Source organism: Oreochromis niloticus, linkage group LG10 (genome assembly GCF_001858045.2).
Source record: "Oreochromis niloticus isolate F11D_XX linkage group LG10, O_niloticus_UMD_NMBU, whole genome shotgun sequence".
NCBI lineage: Eukaryota > Metazoa > Chordata > Actinopteri > Cichliformes > Cichlidae > Oreochromis > Oreochromis niloticus.
The window spans coordinates 34,366,928-34,383,608 of record NC_031975.2 but is presented as its reverse complement, the minus strand read 5'-3'; the positions used below and the strand labels follow the sequence as shown (position 1 = coordinate 34,383,608).

At 41.8% G+C, this 16,681-nt stretch overlaps 1 protein-coding gene across 1 annotated transcript; it reads left to right on the top strand.

Moving 5' to 3' along the window:
• Positions 1 to 2,552: 2,552 nt before the first annotated feature.
• Positions 2,553 to 14,821, top strand: LOC102079384 (uncharacterized). The gene is made up of 2 exons (XM_005463810.3): positions 2,553 to 3,522; positions 10,974 to 14,821. Exon 2 carries the CDS (start codon positions 11,132 to 11,134, stop codon positions 13,802 to 13,804), a length of 2,673 nt encoding a protein of 890 aa, XP_005463867.1. The 5' UTR covers positions 2,553 to 3,522; positions 10,974 to 11,131; the 3' UTR covers positions 13,805 to 14,821.
• Positions 14,822 to 16,681: the final 1,860 nt, after the last annotated feature.

Sequence of the window (16,681 nt, the reverse complement as noted above, 5' to 3'; positions counted from 1 at the left end):
AATATTATGTCACTTATTTATGACGGAATGTTTAATAATGACGAACATTAAAACATTACTGTTGGCGACATGTCGGCAAAGTTATGTGACATTAGTGATGTTTGTACTAACTTGGTTTTAAAGCCTTTACTTTAAAATATACGGCCTTCGATAGTCGACCTTAATCCTACAGAGAATGTGATGATTTTATGGATAATTAAAGTCAGTCATATATCCACAAACACAACAAGCTGAAAGTCAGTGATGCTGCTCGGTTTGCAGTCCTGAATATGACGGCACAAGCAGGATTCACTGCACTGTTAATGTTAGCTATGTTATATTGCTGCCTCTGTTCGGTGGTGTCGAGCCAAACGGACTTTAACGTGTGTTTGAACGAGCTGACGGTTCACTCGTTAAGCTGAAAGAAAGATGCTTTAATCACAGGAGTCACACATGTGTCCACTGGACCATCTGGGATCTCTTCTTGTTTAGCACTCGTAATAACACAAACACTAAATCCTCCTTCTCTTGTGCTGTTTTGTAGCAGTGTATACACCTGAGACTGTCACCTGTCTGTCTGTCCTGCACTCTCTCTCTGTTTCTTTCTCTCTGATTGTGGAATAAAAGTATGAACATGTATTTATAAGTTACACTTGTGTTTGAATCCTGCAGCTTATCACACATTTGATTTCCATGTGTGACAACTGCAAGTGTCCAGAGTGAGGACAGACTGAGGGACCCACTGCTGCACATCATCTGTGAGGCTTTGCACCCCTGATGATCCACCAGGACAAACTCAGCAGTGTGTGAGGAAGAGGAGGAGGAAGAGCCAGCAGCAGCTGACAGATGGAGAGAATAGACAGACTGTTCCCTGTTTGTGAAGGACTGCTAGGAAAGTTTAACATAACTAATTGTCTGTCCTGAATCAGTCTTATTAGGTAATGTTCAAATAATGTTATCATCCCAGTGTTTTCAGTGTGGGAGAAAGTACTCAGGGCCTTCAAGTTACACACTATGAAAGGCAGCAACAAGTTTCATATTCAGAAACCTAAAGTATGTATCAGCAGCAGAATGGAGCTAAAAATAAATGTTTGTTTCAGTTCTATGAAGCTTTGAGTATTTTGGATTAGTAGCACTGCTGTGTTTGTTGCATCATATTGCTGTAATTGTTTATATGCTTTATATATTCTGAGGTAAGTTGATCTATAGTGTTACATCATATTCTATAAGGATGTTATGTGTTTGTAGACTTTCTGCCCAGTTTGACCCATTTAGCAGAAGTCAGCCTGTTTAAGGCTCTGATATCTATTCTGTATGACTTAAAGCAGTTATGACATGGTCTGATTTTCTCACCCAATAAAGGAATATTTCATATATCAGTCTGATCTTCATTCTATCAGAAACAGTTATCACAGCTCGTACATTTTCTTTTTATACATGTATGTAAGCATTGAGCCAAATTTAGTAATGCCAACATATTGAAAGAACAATGTTTGTCTCTTATATATAATACATCTGTATATACACTGTCAGAGATACTTGTCTTTGAGTGAAGATTTAAGGTGATAGGAAATATAAATAACTGCTACTTGCATCTTTGACCCAGAGTTCAAGCTCATATATATATATATATATATATATATATATATATAATCTGACAATACATATAATATTGTCCATATTATATTAACATTACCACAGTGAGATGACTTTAGTCTCATGAATAACATTAGCTAATTATTATTTACTAACTAATCTTAAATGACTGTTCAGTACAGAAATGAAGCCCAACAATCATGTTTTACAGTCCTGTGGTCTCAACTAATCAAAGTGATGTCATGACAAAAATGAATGACCAACAAAACATTTTTTCTCCTTCATTTCTGTCAAACAATGCTGTATGAAACGTTTCTCGCAGTTAGTATCATGGTTGCTAGGCAACCTGAACAGCGCGACGAAGGCCAGACTGTCCCATTTTACAAGCCTCTCACTTCCGCACTTCTCGTAGTTCCCAGTACGCGCCGTACTACGAAGCGTGCGGTCGCTGGATTGGGACACAGCCAATGAATAGGAAAAGTTAAGAAAGGCGAGGTTAGCTATTTCTGATATTGTGGTGGGCGGACTACTGAACATGTAAAACAAATTCCTGTATTCCTCCACGTACCGTACATCAGCGGTCCCCAACCCCCAGGTCACCGACCAGAGTCGTTTGGCTGCGAGAGTTGAGGCGCGGGTGTGAAATTCATAGTTTTTCAAGGTTTTTATCGTTAACTCAATCTTTTCCTGTGTTGTAGTTGTGTGTCTTATTTTGAAAGAAATATTGAATATGGAAAGAAATATTTCTCGTTTGGCTCTTGACGAAGGCAAGTCGCACTTTTCTCCCTCTTCCTTATCTTTCCTGCTTGGCTTCTCATGTCCTTGTCTAGTCTCGTCTACTTATACTTTTTTTTCTTTTGCTTGTCCCGTTTGGTTCTTTAGCCGTCAGAATTGTTGTCTGAAGGCCAACAAAGATACCCAACGGATTTACTTTATCAAGTGGATCATCACGGCTTTGCCGTATTGGTCCATTTGATCGATCTTTGTTGTTATTATTATTTATTTAATTTTATTTTTATTTTCAGTTGTTACAGATGGGACAGACATGGCAACAACTCCACCTCATTGTTTCCCTCCTCCATTTGCCCATTGTATTGTACATTTCAATGTTCTTCCAAATTACTACCTGTCTCCGACCTGTCTGTGCTATGTACGTATGGTCGGGGGTCCAATTCCACTGCAGGTGCAAACTTGCATGTGACAAATAAAGGTCTGATTGATTGATATTTACGTGTTACCATAGCGACCAGAGACCCTTAAGGGGCAGAGAGGAGGATGTTACTCTCATTGTTGTTGGCGTATTTCAGGAGGACCCTGCTAATAAAGTTACACAATTACACAGTGAATTCGCGTTTATTATTATATTTACAAAATACCACTGTCTTGGTCGTATCATTTTATTTTGTTGTATTTATCCGTGACACCTTAATGGTCGGTGAAAATATTGTCGGACATTAAACCGGTCCATGCCGCAAAAAAGGTTGGGGGCTGCTGCTGCTGAGAAATAAACACTCGTGCAACCGACCTGACAACGGTAGATCGCATACAAGCTTTTAAAAAGTATGCTCAGGTGACTTGAGCCGCCACACGGTTTCCGTAGAGTAGTGGTTATCACGTTCGCCTAACACGGAAACATTATGTGTTTATTTTATTTCACTTTATTTTTTTCATTTATTTGTCTTCTTGAAGTAACCAAACCATATGCCATGCAGTCGTGTGGTCTTGGCGCGTTGTGGGTAACAAGTGAAACAAATATAAACTGACTGTGTGAAAACTGAATTGTCCGATATGTCCCTGAACGCGACCCGTACTCAGGAAGCACGCATGTGTCGCTGCAGCTGTTGTTTAGCGCCGTGTTGCAGTACGTGCTTTAAAAAAAACTATGCAGCCACAGACTTTCTAACGCTCACCAACCACCGATGTGTTTGTTTTCTGCTTCAGCTGTAGGTAAGTGCTTGTATTTCTGCCCTCGGAGCTTCCGTCCACCCGCCGAGACAACCCACTGTTAGCTTAGCGCGGATGCCGATGTTGGTGTTTCTGCAGCTCCATAAACTCAACAGGAAACTGAGGGAGTTCGCTTTTAGCATAAATCTGTAAAGCTAACCGTTCACCCCTGTCCCCACGACATGCGCAACAATAAGCGAAGAACCTAAGATTTTCAAATACCTGAAATCCGCTGGTTTGGTGCAGAACTGCAGCCTATTGCGGCAAAGAGTAATGCAGCCATTCCAGGTGGAGTCAGTTTAATTTGAAGTCGGAGGATAAATATTGGAGAAAACAATTCAATGAAGAATTCAAGATTAAATCTGTTCGTTCGTTTTAAAAGTTAGACTAGGAAAATCCCATATTCATACGAAAAAGGTCATATTTTAGCAATTTCTTAAAATGATGCATATGCAAGAAAATCTGCAAACAATTGTGGAACCATAATGCACTTTGACCCTTTTTCCTTAATGAGCTTAATGCCATTGTAACAATCATTTCAATGTTTTTAAAGAGGTAAACGTAAGTATACTTAAGAATACTGTTAATACATGTTACTGTTGTTATTAGATGTCAATAAAAACTGAGGGGTTTTGCTTGTATGAAATCTTTATTTGCTTCTTAAAAATATGAGCCACACTCACAGTCGTGACAGAACAACAAAAGGACAACAAACTTGTCCTGTTTGCACATTTTCTTAAATGTGCAAACAGCGCCTTCACAGCACGCTTATGGCCACAATTATGTTACACCCACAGTGATGATAACTACTTCAGAGAATAAATAGGAAAAGCTAAGAAAGATGAGCCGTGAGTCAATGTGGCTGGACTTTGAACGCTTAAAGTATTGGTGGGCGGATTGATCCAAATATCGATGATATTGAAACCTATCATTGTATTGATATTGATCGATACGAGCCTAATTTGACTGATACTTTAGTTTCTGCGGTTTCATCAAAGAGGCAACCTGGCTGTCTGTTTAAGTACCGCTGCAGCACAGAGCAGTCATCTAACTGAAACATGTTGTTTAAAGGAAAACATTTAGTGCAAATGAAAATTCACCAAATATAATATGGCTCAGGTTTGATTGAATATAATTACCCCTTTGTGTTACCTGTGAAAGTAGATGTGCTGCAGACTTAAACATTTTATAATTTATGTCCTGGGTTAGGGCTGTGCGATATGACCAAACTCTCATATCCCGATATTAAGACATCTATCGTCGATATAACGATATAAATTACAAAAATGTAACATTTCCTGTAAATTCTGTGAATCTCGGGCATCTCGACTTGCGTGAAGTGTTTCCAGCTGGGCGTCGTGTACCTGGAGTCGAGTGTTTTAACTGATGCATGGAACTATACATTTTTAGACGTAAGTTGTAACGGCCGCCGTTTTCTTTGTGAGTATTTATTACACAGCGTGCTGCGGGGAAAAGCCTGTTCTAACGTTTGAGTCTAAGGTTTATTTTTTAGCACCTGGCGGCTCTTTTTTGCTTCTCATCCGTTAATACTCTGCATCTTTCACGTGACTCGTTTTATTTTGAAAAGCCTCAACAGGATCTTGAGCTTTATTGTGAAAGGTTTATGTGGAAAATAAACAAGCGGACACGCCGTGGTTTTACCGTCGTTGTTGCTAACGAAAACGCATAAAAAACAAGCGCTTGTCCGTCCGTAGTGTGGTTATATTAAATGTAAGAGAAAGAGAGAACTTTAAGAAATTAATATAGACACTACAGTGACCATCAAAATGATGAAAAAATATTGCCGTAAACAGTTTATTTTGCGACACCACGAAACAAACGATAGCGTAAAATGAAACGATAGACGTTTTTCTATCGTCATCCGATATATATCGTTATATCGAACAGCCCTATCCTGGGTTTTAACTAATTCATCATCCAAAGGAAAAATCCCCCCAAAACACTTAATGGTCATGAAAATTTATTCAGGTCTGGCAATTTGAAAAAATATTAGTATAATTGATACTGGCCCTGTAGTTTCTTGGTATCGGCTCAATACCAAATCTTGCAGTACTGCATACCACTAGTTTAAAATAAATTTCTGTTTCTCAGTGCACTGTGGATTTGAAGTGAACACAGCTCATGTGTGTTTTACTGTTTAAAAGATAAAACTGAGTTCCTGAACACATCTTTTACATCAAATTTCTTTATTCACTGTCTGAGTGACTGAACCACATCTTTAAAGAAGGGCACAGACGGTTTTCTACCCCACCTCACTGACACAGTCCCATGTGAATACTAATAATGCCAGGGTCTTATCACTTGGGGGTTTTTTTATCTGTGGGAAACAACATCCTTGAGGAAATAATTTTAACAGATTATTCATTAAAATACTTTAAAATACAAAACAGTAATCTAAAGTAATATTTTACTCACAGTAAAGAATAATTCAAGATTAAATCTGTTCATTCGTTTTAAAAATTAGACTTCATACTTTGACTGCGTTTTATTTTATTTTGACTTTGCACTTAAACCACTTAGGTGTGGTATATTTTAAACTAATTTTCAAATTCTTTCTGTAGTTTAAGATAAGATAACCTTTATTAGTCCCACACTTGGGAAATTTGTTTTGTTACAGCCGAAAGTGGAAAGTGCAAAGTTATATTGCAAAAATTAGAACACAATAAGAATAATATACTGTACACAACTGTATAGAATACAATAGAATAAAATAATACAATAGGATTAGTTTTAATCCTAACAATAGGATAAAAATAGAATACAATTGCTATATACAACCAAGTAAAAATACAACTTTGTCAGAAAAAGAGTATTGCACTTAGTCTTATTGCACATGTGTGGGTTTGTGTTTTTGTGCTGCAAAAGTCTTTGTTTTGGAGTCTGACAGCAGTGGGGAGGAAAGACCTGCGAAATCTCTCCGTCCCACACCGTGGGTGCCGCAGCCTGTAGGAGCTGCTCAGTGCTGTCACAGTCTCATGCATGGGGTGGGAGATGTTGTCCAACAGGGATGACAGCTTAGCCACCATTCTCCTGTCACTCACCACCTCCACTGGGTCCAGAGGGCATCCTAGAACAGAGCTGGCCCTGCGGATTAGCCTGTTCAGTCTCTTCCTGTCCCCAGCAGAGATGCTGCTGTCCCAGCAGACCACACCGTAAAAGATGGCTGAGGCCACCACAGAGTCATAGAAGGTCTTCAGGAGTGGGCCCTCCACTCCAAACGACCTGAGTCTCTGCAGCAGGTACAGCCTGCTCTGCCCTTTCCTTTAGAGGGCGTCTGAGTTATGAGTCCAGTCCAGTTTGTTGTTCAGATGAACACCAAGATACCTGTAGCTGTCCACAGCCTCAATAACCATACCTTGAATGTTCAGTGGTTGCAGTGGAGGATGTTTGTGCCTGCGGAAGTCTACCACCAGCTCCTTGGTTTTACTGGCGTTGATCTGGAGGTAGTTCTGCTGGCACCAGTCCACTATGGGCTCAAAATGTGGTCATAAATATTTTGTACTTGTAAATCAGTTTTGTATGTGTAAAAAGAATTTGTGCGTGCGTAAAAAAGATTTGTGTGTGGACTTAGCCAAAAAACCCCTGCAAGTTACAAGTACGAATTTTGACCCTATTTTTCTTCCTGTCATCTGATTGGTCAATGTCATGTCAATCACAAATGTAACAATCCAATCAGAGAACAGATGGGTTTGGCTGTCGGAGGGGCACTTTTTTGAACTGCAGGTCCTTGAAGGGTAATACAGTTTGAAGCTGGAGGATCTCTATATAAATATCCGATAGCAGCTAGGTCCGCTAACTTTCAGCAGCTGTTGAAAGGATAAAGTTGTGGTATATCAGTGGTTAGAAATACCATTATTACTTTAGGATTAGTTTAACACAAAGTCAGGGCTGACCCGGGACCATTGCTGTGAGTCACAGTGCGCAGCATAAAAGTCCTTTCACATCGGACGCAGGATGTGCTGCTAATGCTAACTGCTAACTAAAAGCAAAGGATCCAGAATTTGTTGCGCTGGCTGCTGAGCTCTGTGGGTTTTTGCAGCAGCTCTACCTGTACTAGATGCACCTGCTCCTTGTTGTTTCTATCTCTGACTTTATGTCCTCTACAACAGTTTCTGGTTTTTTTGCTAGTTCTTCAAATGTTCAATAAAAACATGTATGCTAATTCATAACGAAGAAAGCTTTGTAATGAAGACTGTCATTTCCAAAACACTGCCCCCCCACCCCCCCACCCCCCGCGGTCCGCAGCGCTGTTGAAAAGGCTGTGGAAGTCCCTGTATAAAGCACATAGACCTGTGACACAAAAATCACCAAACTCGGACGACCACAGACTGTTTTCCTTCGTGGTGATGAAGGAAAACGCTGGGTTGGCATGTAAAAGGGCATTTATTCCCTTCAAGGACCTGCAGTTCAAAAAAGTGCCCCTCCGACAGCCAAACCCATCTGTTCTCTGATTGGATTGTTACATTTGTGATTGACATGACATTGACCAATCAGATGACAGGAAGAAAAATAGGGTCAAAATTCGTACTTGTAACTTGCAGGGGGGTTTTTGGCTAAGTCCACACACAAGTCTTTTTTACACATACAAATCTTTTTTACGCACGCACAAATTCTTTTTACACATACAAATCTTTTTTACACACACACAAATCTTTTTTACACACACACAAATTCTTTTTACACATACAACACTGATTTACAAGTACAAAATATTTATGACCACATTTTGAGCCCATAGTCCACAAAGTCCTGAGTCAGTCCTCTGTACTTCTTGTCGTCCCCATCAGTGATGAGGCCGACTATTGCAGAGTCGTCAGAGAACTTCTGCAGGAAGCACTGGGTGGAGTTGTGGGTTAAGTCTGCAGTGTGGATGGTGAAGAGGAACGGAGCCAGAACCATTCCATGTGGGGCCCCCGTACTGCAGACGACCCTGTCCGACACACAGCCCTGAGTCCTCACATACTGTGGTCGGTCGGTGAGGTAGTCCAGAATCCATGAGGTGAGGTGATGGTCCACTCCAGAGTTCTCCAGCTTGTCTTTGAGGACTGTGGGAAGAATAGTGTTGAAGGCACTGGAGAAATCAAAGAACATGATTCTCACAGTGCTCCCAGCGGTCTCCAGGTGAGAGAAGGAATGATGCACGAGGTGAATGGCGGCATCATCCGCTCCAATGCCAGGCTGGTAGGCAAACTGAAGTGGGTCCAATGATGAGCTCACCAGGCGCCGAAGCTGAGTCAGGACCAGCCGCTCCAGGGTCTTCATCAGGTGAGATGTCAGAGCCACCGGCCTGTAGCTGTTGAGGTCCTTGGGGCGTGAAGTCTTTGGCACTGGTACAACACAGGAGGTTTTCCAGAGCTGTGGGACTCTCCCCAGCCTCAGGCTCAGGTTGAAGAGGTGCTCGATCACCCCACACAGTTGGTCTGCGCAGGACCTGACGACCCTCGAGCTGATGCCATCTGGACCTGCTGCCTTCTTGGCTTTAATCCTCCTCAGTTCCCTCCTAACCTGGGTGGTTGAGAGAGACAGGCTGGAGCCTTGTGTTGAGTGTGTACTGGATGCTGTTGTTGGGGGTGGGGAGGAGTGAGCAGGGTGAATAGAGGAGGTGTGAAGTGTCTGAGGTGTCTGAGGTGGAACAGCAGCAGTGGGGGTGGGTGAGTCTGCAGCCGATGTTGGAGACTGCCTCATGGCTGAATCAAATCTGTTGAAGAAATGATTCAGTTCATTTGCCCACCTCACATCCCTCCCAGGCAGAGAGTTCTGGTGTTTGTGGCCTGAGATGGTTCTGAGGCCTCTCCAGACTTCACCAATGTTATTTTGCTGAAGCTGGTTCTCCATCTTCTGCCTGTGGCTGTCCTTCCTATTCCTTATCAGTCCCCTCAGCTCTCTCTGCACCCTTTTCAACTCCTCTTTGTCTCTGGATTTGAAGGCCCTCCTCTTCTGCTTGAGGACAGCTTTAATTTCTGGGGTAATCCAAGGTTTGTTGTTGGAGAAACACCGTACAGTCCTGGTAGGTACGGTGTTGTCCACACAGAAATTAATATAGTCAGTAATGCATGTAGTAAGGCTGTCGATGTCCTCTCCGTGGTTGTCACAGATCATCTCCCACACAGTCGACTCAAAACAATCCTTAAGAGGCTCCTCGCTCTCCTCCGACCATCTCTGCACTGTGCGGGTGGCTGGTGGCTCCCTGTGCACTAAGGGCTCATACACAGGGACAAGGTGCACCAGGTTGTGATCAGATCTGCCCAGTGGAGGGAGAGGTGATGAACTATATGCCTCTTCAGCATTGGCATACAGTAAGTCCAGTGTTTTATTGTCTCTGGTTGGGCAGGTCACATACTGGGTGAAGGTGGGCAGTGTGGAGTCCAGTGAGACATGATTAAAGTCTCCTGATATTATGAGAAGGGCTCTCGGAGATTGTGTTTGCAGTCTGCTGACCACAGAGTGGAGAGAGTCACAGGCTGCATCCGCGTTGGCCGAGGGGGGGACATACGCTGTTATCGCGATAACATGCGAGAATTCCCGGGACAGGTAGTACAGACGCATGCTAACGGCTAACAGCTCAATGTCTCTGCTGCAGAGTTGTTCTTTTACAGTGATGTGCCCGGGGTTACACCATCTGTCATTCACAAACACTGCCAGTCCCCCTCCTTTCCTCTTACCGCTGTCTCTCGTCCTGTCCGCTCGCAGCAGCTGGAATCCCGGTAGTGTCACGCTCGTGTCCGGAGTTAGCGGTGTTAGCCACAACTCCATTAGCATCATGGTGCTACATTGCCGGTACTCCCTCTGTGACCAGGTTAGCGACGTGAGCTCATCCATTTTATTGGGCAAAGATCTTACATTTCCAATAATTACAGAAGGAAGAGATGGTCGATAACGTCTCCTGCTCGGGCGATGGCCCTCCCTCCCAGCACGAAACCCCCGTCTTTTCTTCCTCAGCTCGCTGGGAATGGCGAGTCTGTCCACCGGCAGCACTGCTGTGGGACGCAGCGCTAACAGCTGATCCCTGCTGCAAACAAAGGATCCCTGCACTGGGTCCCCAGACACGGGTGGAAAAAAACAAAGAAAAACGACCAAGACTAACACAAAACGGTAGAACATGATTGCAGAGTCTAATTGCTAATACGTTAGTTATAAAAATTACGAGGAAAAAAAAGATGAGAAAGAAAGAAACTGAGAATGAGCAGAGCTGCTGTAACAGGCTGCCGCACACGGGGGGCGCTGGAAGTAGCTAAATGAAGCTCCAAAAACTTATTTTTAGATTTTAAATCTGTGTGTTACTCTGTTTTTATTAAGCACGGTTTAACTCTGTTTTACAAGTGCTGAATATTTTTTTAATGCATACATCACATGGATTTTGATGAAATCAGATCCTGCTGCTTTAAGATTTTTCTAAGCCTAACTAATTGAAACTGTTTTGTCTTTACTTGCAGACTGAGAAGATGTGGCAGTGAAGATGATGCCTTCAGATAATATCTTGGTTTTCTCTACAAGAAAGCTGACTAGGAGTCTAGCCAGGTGCCTGAGCAAGGACCAGGGTTTTTGACACAATCTTAGCAGTTTCTAATGACTTTGGGTTTTAAATGTCAATATGGACGGCATTGATGAGAGCTACATCTGGGAGCGCCGCATTGCCCATGGCATTAGGTATCAAAGAGGAGCAGTCCCCTTCCCAGAATCGGTTGATATTGGTCTGGAGTTCAATGCGGCACTTGAAAGGAAGGAGAAGCTGGATCAGAGCCTGCTGACGAATAGTGTTATGCTGGAAATTTGTCAGTTTGCCAAAACGGTGACCAGGTCTGAGAAGTATTTCTTGTTCGAAATGCTGGAGTTCAACTTCGACCTTGGCTTTGACATAAACAATGACAGTCTGTGCTACATCTATGCAGTTCGTGTCCACAACAGAATTAAGCACCTGAAGGAGCAAATAAAGATGAAGCCAAATAGATGGAAAGAAACATTTCAGTTGCCAGATCCAAGTGTTTTAGCCGGGTCCAAAGAAGACGTGTCAGGACGATACTGTCCAAAATGGAACAAAATTGCTGATAGTTCAGTGCTCACTGTCTCCAGCAAGAACTGCCAGTCTTCAGACAACCACGAAGCTGAAACTACCAGAGTTGCTAGCAATAAATACACTGCAAAACAACAAGGAGGAATCCGTTTAAGAAAAACACAGGGCGCTAACCCTTTCTGTGCACAACTTGGTGTGACCCTAGCTATTCGACCAAGTCACGCCCCCAAACAGAAGTTGGACCCGAGTCTGCTCACCAATGGTGTGATGATAGAGATGCTTGATTTTTCCCGAGTGCTGTGTGGAAAACACACTTACATAGTTTATGAACTGGTCAAGCACAACTTTGGTTATGCTTTTAATAAACCTCAGTTCCGAATGTGTCTAAATAGGGTGATAGAGAGAAAATACACCTGTCTGACAGCTGAGGACAAAGACACTTTCAGAAAGGAACTTTTTAAGATCCCAGCTGAGAAGAATAAATTGGAATATAAAGGTAAAAAAAGAAAAACACCTCATGCAGATAACCAAGAACTGGAAGCACAAATTCTGGCCACCAATAAAAGACAAACACGGAAGCAGCAGGCTAGCAAAATGGAGGAGTTGAAGGAGGATGATTTGTCATACATGTGTCCTGTTGAGTTTGAGACAGAATTCCAGTCAGGAACAGAACCTGAACCAGAAAATGTGAAACCTGAAAGTTGTTTGTCAGGAACAGAGGTAGAAATGAACATGCTACAGGATGTAAAGCCAGAAGAGGAAGAAGTCTTCATCTCACCAATGCAGCCTTTGAATAATGGCCACAAATCTTCTTTGTCACCCACACAGGCAAAGGATGCAAGTCAGGAATCATACCGGTGTCTGTTCTCTGAGGGAAGATGTGCAGAAACCTCAAAGCAGAGGCTGTGGCTGAGGCGCGCTGCTCGCACAAAACAGATCCTGACATCGAGCCGAGTGAATGACATGTTCGCCCATTGCAGAGAGATCGGATTAGACTTCAACTTTTGTTCACCAAAACGGAGCTTAGATCTACAACTGTTGAGCAACTGGGTGATGTGGGAGGTTTTCAAGTTTGGAACTGCTTTGTTGAGGAGTGTACGCAGTTTTTTATTTGAAATTCTCTTAAACAACTTTACTCTTACGCTCCAAGATGAGCAACATGAGCGCAATTTCTTAGTTTACATGATGGCAAAACATAAAAATCTTGTGAACCACCCGAAGAGTCAGAATTTGGATTTTCTCTGCAAGCCTTTCAAACTTCCTGAGATTTACCACATGGTTGATGTGACCAGCAGTTTTCAGACTCAACAGGAACTCCAGAGTCAAGGGCAGGAAGGGTTAGATTCATCAGATTCAGCAAAGAGTGAAGAAGCTGAAAAAGAAAAACACCCTTTCTGTAAAAAGTTGGGTCTAAACCTTTGGTCAACCAAAGAACGCCCATCAGACCAGAAGCTTGATTTGACCGTCCTGACAACCGGCGCTGTGCTTGAGATCTTCAGCTTTGTAAAGGAGCTGTGTGGTGAGGCCCGCAATACTGTTAATGACATTCTTGAGCACAATTTTGATCTTGATCTTCAAAGTGGTGAGACTGAGGCTGCGCAGAAGATCCAGAGATGGTACACAACACAGAAAAGCTTGATGAAAAAGCAAAACATGTCACCGAAAATCAACAGGTGGTTAAATATGATCGTCCCGCTGAATGGCAACTTGCAAGAGATTCCACACTCACCAACTGAAGATGGGGACCCAGATCTAGAAGGGGAGCTGGATGGCTTTGGTGGATTTGTCAAATGCTTTGACTACCAGAACTGCAAGGAGATCGGACTGGACCTCGACCCCAGCTCCAAATCAGAAACCAAAACAAAACTTGATTTGCAAGTTCTGACAAGAGGAGTTTTGTTTGAGGTGCACCAATATGTGCAGCAAAACTACAACCGATACGTTCCTGCTCTGTATGAGATTCTGGAGTACAACTTTGATCTGAGCTCTCAGAGCCACCGGAAGGTGGAGTTCGCCTGGTCCATCGCCTCACAGGTCATAGCCATGACTGGCAAAAAACGCAGAAAAGGGGATTACCTGAACAAAGTTTTTGAGCTCCCTTTCGAGGTCTCCAAGTTCCCTGAGTCTTCCCAGGTGGTCTTTAAAGAGGAGCCGGAGGATGACTTTGGCGAGCCGGACCTTAATAATGACAATGATGACGTTGTGTTTGTTCGAAAACTGAAGCCTGTTGATATGGAAGTCGAGATAGAATAAAGTCCTAGCTGCTGTTTGTATTTTAAATGTCAGTTTTCAGGATAGAGCTGCAACTGAATCGCTTTATATCTACTTAAACCAGTTAAATTTACCTTTACCCATTTATATAGAAATGGGGATCCTCTTCCTGTTTCTGTTCAGCGTGTGCCTAAAATCCAGCTTGACCTTAACCCTGGTGGACATAAAGAAGATGAGAGTGATCGATTTTTGTTTTGGTCTATAAAGTGTCAAAAAACAACTCTCGTAATCTTTTTTTTTTCTTTTTTAACTGTTGACATCTTGGATTACTTGTGTTCTAGCAAATGTCTTTTAACTCGAAGAAGAAATACTCGCATTCAATCATGAAGGCCAAATAAATATCTCAGATGTGCTGCAGATGTTTACAGGGGGCAGGAAAAATAAAGATTAAACTTTGTTCTCAAGTTAGTGAATGTTATTGCCCACCAGATCCAGCTGTGTCTCTGGAAGTGGGGTCTTTGCAGTCTCGATTACAACGAAAGACAATAAAGGTTCTAAAATGTGAACGACGTGTTACTGCTGGGCCTCCTCGACTCCACTGTGGTTCAGTGCTGCTTTATTCACAGTAGAGTTCTTTTGCTTATAATTATGTGTGTTATGACTGGAGTGTAACAAAAAAGTTGTGCCACTTTTTTTCTCCAAACAAGGGAGTAGACTATCCACGTTAATGTTAACCGGTAGAAATTCAACCCTCAGTGATGTGAGTTAAAGAGGACAGAATGAATGGTCAAGGCTGCCATATTGGTATTTAATTGTTTTGACTGATTCGTGATGTCAACTCCATCATTTAATAAAATGTGAAAGAAAACATTCCACCTTAAAATTTGGTCAGTGTTCATAATTATTTGTCTCTTGACTTTATGTTAATAGTAAAGATCAAAAGTCGGTGAAATATCTTGTTCTTGTAAAAGTTTACATAAAGTAGCGCATACTGCTGTAGTTTAACATTCATGTTGCTCATATTCTTTATTTACATGAAATAAAGAAAATGAGTTTTGAGCTTTCGAGTCATGACCAGGTATTTTGGCAGATGTTCCAGTTCATATTTAGTTTGTTTTTATATGTGAAGGAAAATCAGAAGTCATAATTTTTAAAGACTTTTCTTGGCAAACCAAATTTATACAAAGATTCACTGTTTTCTAGCTTCTGAAATTCTCTGTATGCTAAATATTGGTTGGTTAGTCTGGTCAGTCCTTAAAAAGTTAGTGGACAAGCAGAAGCTGGGATCTGGGAGATTATCCTAATATTGATGTAAAAACAATAAGGAAATGAATAAATGTAGTTTGAAGTGACTTTTTAAAATCAGGCTGCAGATGATCTGATTGTATTCTGGTGATATTTTATGTTAAATGATGTTTGAAGATTCAGAGTCTGAACCTCGACATTTTTTTTATGTCGTATTTTCTATGTAAATACGTCCATATTTAAACTGTTGGTTTGATCCATATTTTTGCATTCAGTTTTAGTCGTGCCTGATTGTCCCCTGTGAGGTTAGAGCTGAGAGTTTAGCATTGTTTGCTGCATTTGGGTGTACAGGTGAACCTTAGCTTTTACATTAAACGTGACATGCATGGCCCTGGTAAATAAAAGTGGTCCCAACATGCACATTAATGGGACATTGAGTGCTCTTGAAGTTCTGACTGCAGGATTGAAGGTTGCAGCTGCCCAGGATGTTAAACTTAGTGTGAAATCTTTTATTCCTTATTAAATATTGTAAATGTGTTAAGAACACCTGTTTAAAAACTTTGAAACCTGCAGAAACACATGTGGACTTGTCACACATATCATGCTTTTTGGCTTGAGTGTGATGCAATAATTCACAAATGTGCTTCAACTAAACTAATGCAGGTTGCAGTGTGCTGTCACAATAATTACAGGCTTCCAGTGGATTATATAACCAACCCTGCAGATTTGAACTGATGGAGTCAATTTGCATTTTAAGTGATTCAATTCAAAGTGTAAAAATAATCCAATGAGACTAATTGACTTGTAAACTTTCATTAGTATATCTTCACATGATGGGTACATTAATTTTTAGGTTGATCATTACACCATATTTAGTCAAGCTTTTTCAGGGCTTCCCATCATGCACTCTGTCACGGCCCATTTATCCTCTGCAGGCTACAGCTGGGATGCTTTTGGTCTCAAATTAAACAGGTGTCACTCATCAGTTCCTCTGAAAGCCTTCAGGACATTTTATAAAAGAAACAAAGGAGAGGAGATGAAGCTGCAGTGTTTCTGTTCAGTGTCCACTAGATGGAGCCAAAGGCCAGGTTTTTAAATTTGCAATAGAACAACTTTGATATAAAATGATACACTTAGATTAACTGCACAGAAAATGAAGTTTTACATTTGTGATAATACTGGAGAGGTTTTATCTCACTGAAATTTCAGCCGAGTGCAAGAGGCGTAAAACAGAAACTGTCTGTTGAGAGATGAGACGCCATCTTGTAGCCCAAACGTCCACAGAGCAGCCCAGCTCAACCGCCATACATCTCGCTTTGATGAGAGACTGTTGTGTTCATTTCCCGCAGAGCTTGATTCACAGTTCAGAATAATGAACTTTATCTCAATCTGGGCCTTGATTTCATTCGTCCTCTGTGAAGTAAGTGGTTTAGCTTCTCCTCCTTTAAACCAGCTTCTTTTTTCATGAACTGTTGAAAAAAATGCATGAAGAGCCAGTGGGTGGGGCTTCTGTGCCTGAGAGAACCATATTAGGCTTTTCCTCTCTCTGTGACATCAAACAGACAGATACACACACACACACACACATATATATATATACAGGGTGGGCCATTTATATGGATGCACCGTAATAACATGGGAATGGTTGGTGATATTAAAGTCCTGTTTGTGGCA